General features: G+C 55.5%; 1 protein-coding gene across 1 annotated transcript in view; it reads left to right on the top strand.

Moving 5' to 3' along the window:
- The window catches only part of LOC103779637 (cyclin-dependent kinase 12-like), a gene marked incomplete at both ends in the record, with an annotated part of 13942 nt that overhangs the window by 11624 nt on the left and 362 nt on the right, over positions 1–1956 (top strand). The window contains 2 exon segments of the mRNA XM_008947281.1: positions 1–156; positions 1795–1956. The exon segment at positions 1–156 is cut by the window's left edge and continues 13 nt beyond it. Of these exon segments, the coding sequence (XP_008945529.1) occupies positions 1–156; positions 1795–1956 (318 nt within the window).

The raw sequence follows: 1956 nt of genomic DNA, 5'->3' as shown, positions 1-1956 counted from the left end.
AGAGCGGGATCGCCGCGGAGGAGCCTCCGCTCGCCAAAGTGTCTCGGAAGGAAACTACCTCTGTTACAAGCACAGACACTGTCAAGAACAACAGCAGCCCTGTGCCCCCGCAGCCTGCCCAGCTCAAAACCGAGGCTGGTGCTGGAGATGCTGTAGGTCAGTCCCCACTCTGGTCTGTGAAGGGCTCCTCCTGACGTGTTACCTCCCTGCTCTCGCTGCTCGGGGGGTGGGAGGCTTTTTTTTCCTGTCCATTTTCGAGCCAGTCTGGTTCTTTCACTTCTATTTCTACAGAAAGGGCATGCCAGACTCTTCCTATCCTTTTTGTTTTATTTTGGAGGGGAGGTATTTTGATTCCTGAGAATGCAGAGAGATACAGAGCTGCCCAGACCACACTGATTGTTCTGGAGAAGCCTTATAAAAACTCAGGTTTGGGCTAAAGCTTCCTTTGTGTCAAATGTACTGACAAGTAACAAGGAAGACAGTTCTTGCTCCAGGGAATGCACGATCCATGTGTTCAATGAAACATGGCAGATGGACAAAAGGTGGTGCTTGGATTAGCAAACAGCTGAGAAAAGTGAGTGTCACATTCCTAGCTGCCTACCAGCAAGGGGAGCTTCATTTTAAGCTCCTAAAACCAAACCTTTGCACCCTTCTTCCCCAGAATCTTGCCTTACCAAGTTAGTGCCAGTGTGAAGGGACACCCTTGTCACTTGGGAGGCTCTGCTCCAGCGTGGGGCAGAGGGAGGTGATGCCACTCAAGGGCTGGGTTTTAGACTAACCTGGATACTTGCAGGTCAGGACAGAGTCCTCTGTGATCCCAGGGCAGCTTTCAGCAAGGAATTGCCTCCTGCTTGACCTGATTTCTTATGCTGTGTCAGTGGAACACACCCTTCCTCTCTCTGAGGCAGCAGCTTAGCTCCATCCCAGGAATCCCTCTCTCCAGTGTGGGAGGGAGTGCTCTGGATCCACAGGATGAGCCAGGGGCCTTGGGAGGGGCTGAGCTGTGGGTGTCCACCTTCCTCACGTGTCCTCAGACTCACTGCCACAGCTGGGGGTGGCCGTGGTCACCAGCCTGGTTCCAGGGATGCCCTCAGCTCTCGGGGCTGACTTGTAACAGGCGGTTCTGTTGGAGGGGCAGTGAGGCAGCTCCCCTCTGTGGCTACCAGAGCAGTGCCTGGCAGTAGCCGTGGGTGGGTGCAGTGTGTGTGCAGTGCCACGGGGTGCTGCTGCAGCACTGCTCAGAGCTGAGCACGGGCTGGAGGGGGCAAGCTGACAGTGGAAATCAGAGCAAACCACCCTGGAATCCTTCTGGAGCCCCCTTGCCCTCCCCCCTGGCTGGGGAGGGTAGAGTCATAGGCTGGATTGGATTGAAAGGGACCTTTCAAGCTCATCGAGTCCAACCCCCCTGCAGGGAGCAGGGACATCTGCAACTAGAGCACATTGCTCAGAACCCTGGCCAACCTCATCCAGGAGGTCTCCAGGGATGGGGCAGCGACCACCTCTCTGGGCAACCTGGGGCAGGGTCCCACTACCCCCAGTGTCAAAAATTTCTTCCTTCTTTCTAGTCTAGTTTCCCTCTTTTAGTTTGAAACCATCCCCCCTTGTCCTGTCCCAGCAGGCCCTGCTCAGAAGTCTGTCCCTGCCTTTCTGGCAGCCCCTGTAAGTACTTAAAGGCCACGATAAGGTCTCCTCGGGGCACAGAGATGTTCACTGAGGGGTGCAGTGTCACGAGCACAAACTGACATGATTTCACCCTGCCTGACACCCCTACAATGCTGCTTGTGTTTCCAGCAGGCCTTGGAGAAATCACCCAGCAGCTGAACCAGAGCGAGCTGGCAGTGTTACTGAACTTGCTGCAGAGCCAGACAGACCTGAGCGTCCCGCAGATGGCCCAGCTGCTGAACGTCCACTCGAACCCCGAGATGCAGCAGCAGCTGGAGGCTCTCAACCAGTCCA

Source organism: Merops nubicus, unplaced genomic scaffold, assembly GCF_000691845.1.
Source record: "Merops nubicus isolate BGI_N331 unplaced genomic scaffold, ASM69184v1 scaffold17279, whole genome shotgun sequence".
NCBI lineage: Eukaryota > Metazoa > Chordata > Aves > Coraciiformes > Meropidae > Merops > Merops nubicus.
The sequence above is the reverse complement of the archived record's forward strand: the minus strand, read 5'-3'. Positions and strand labels throughout refer to the sequence as shown.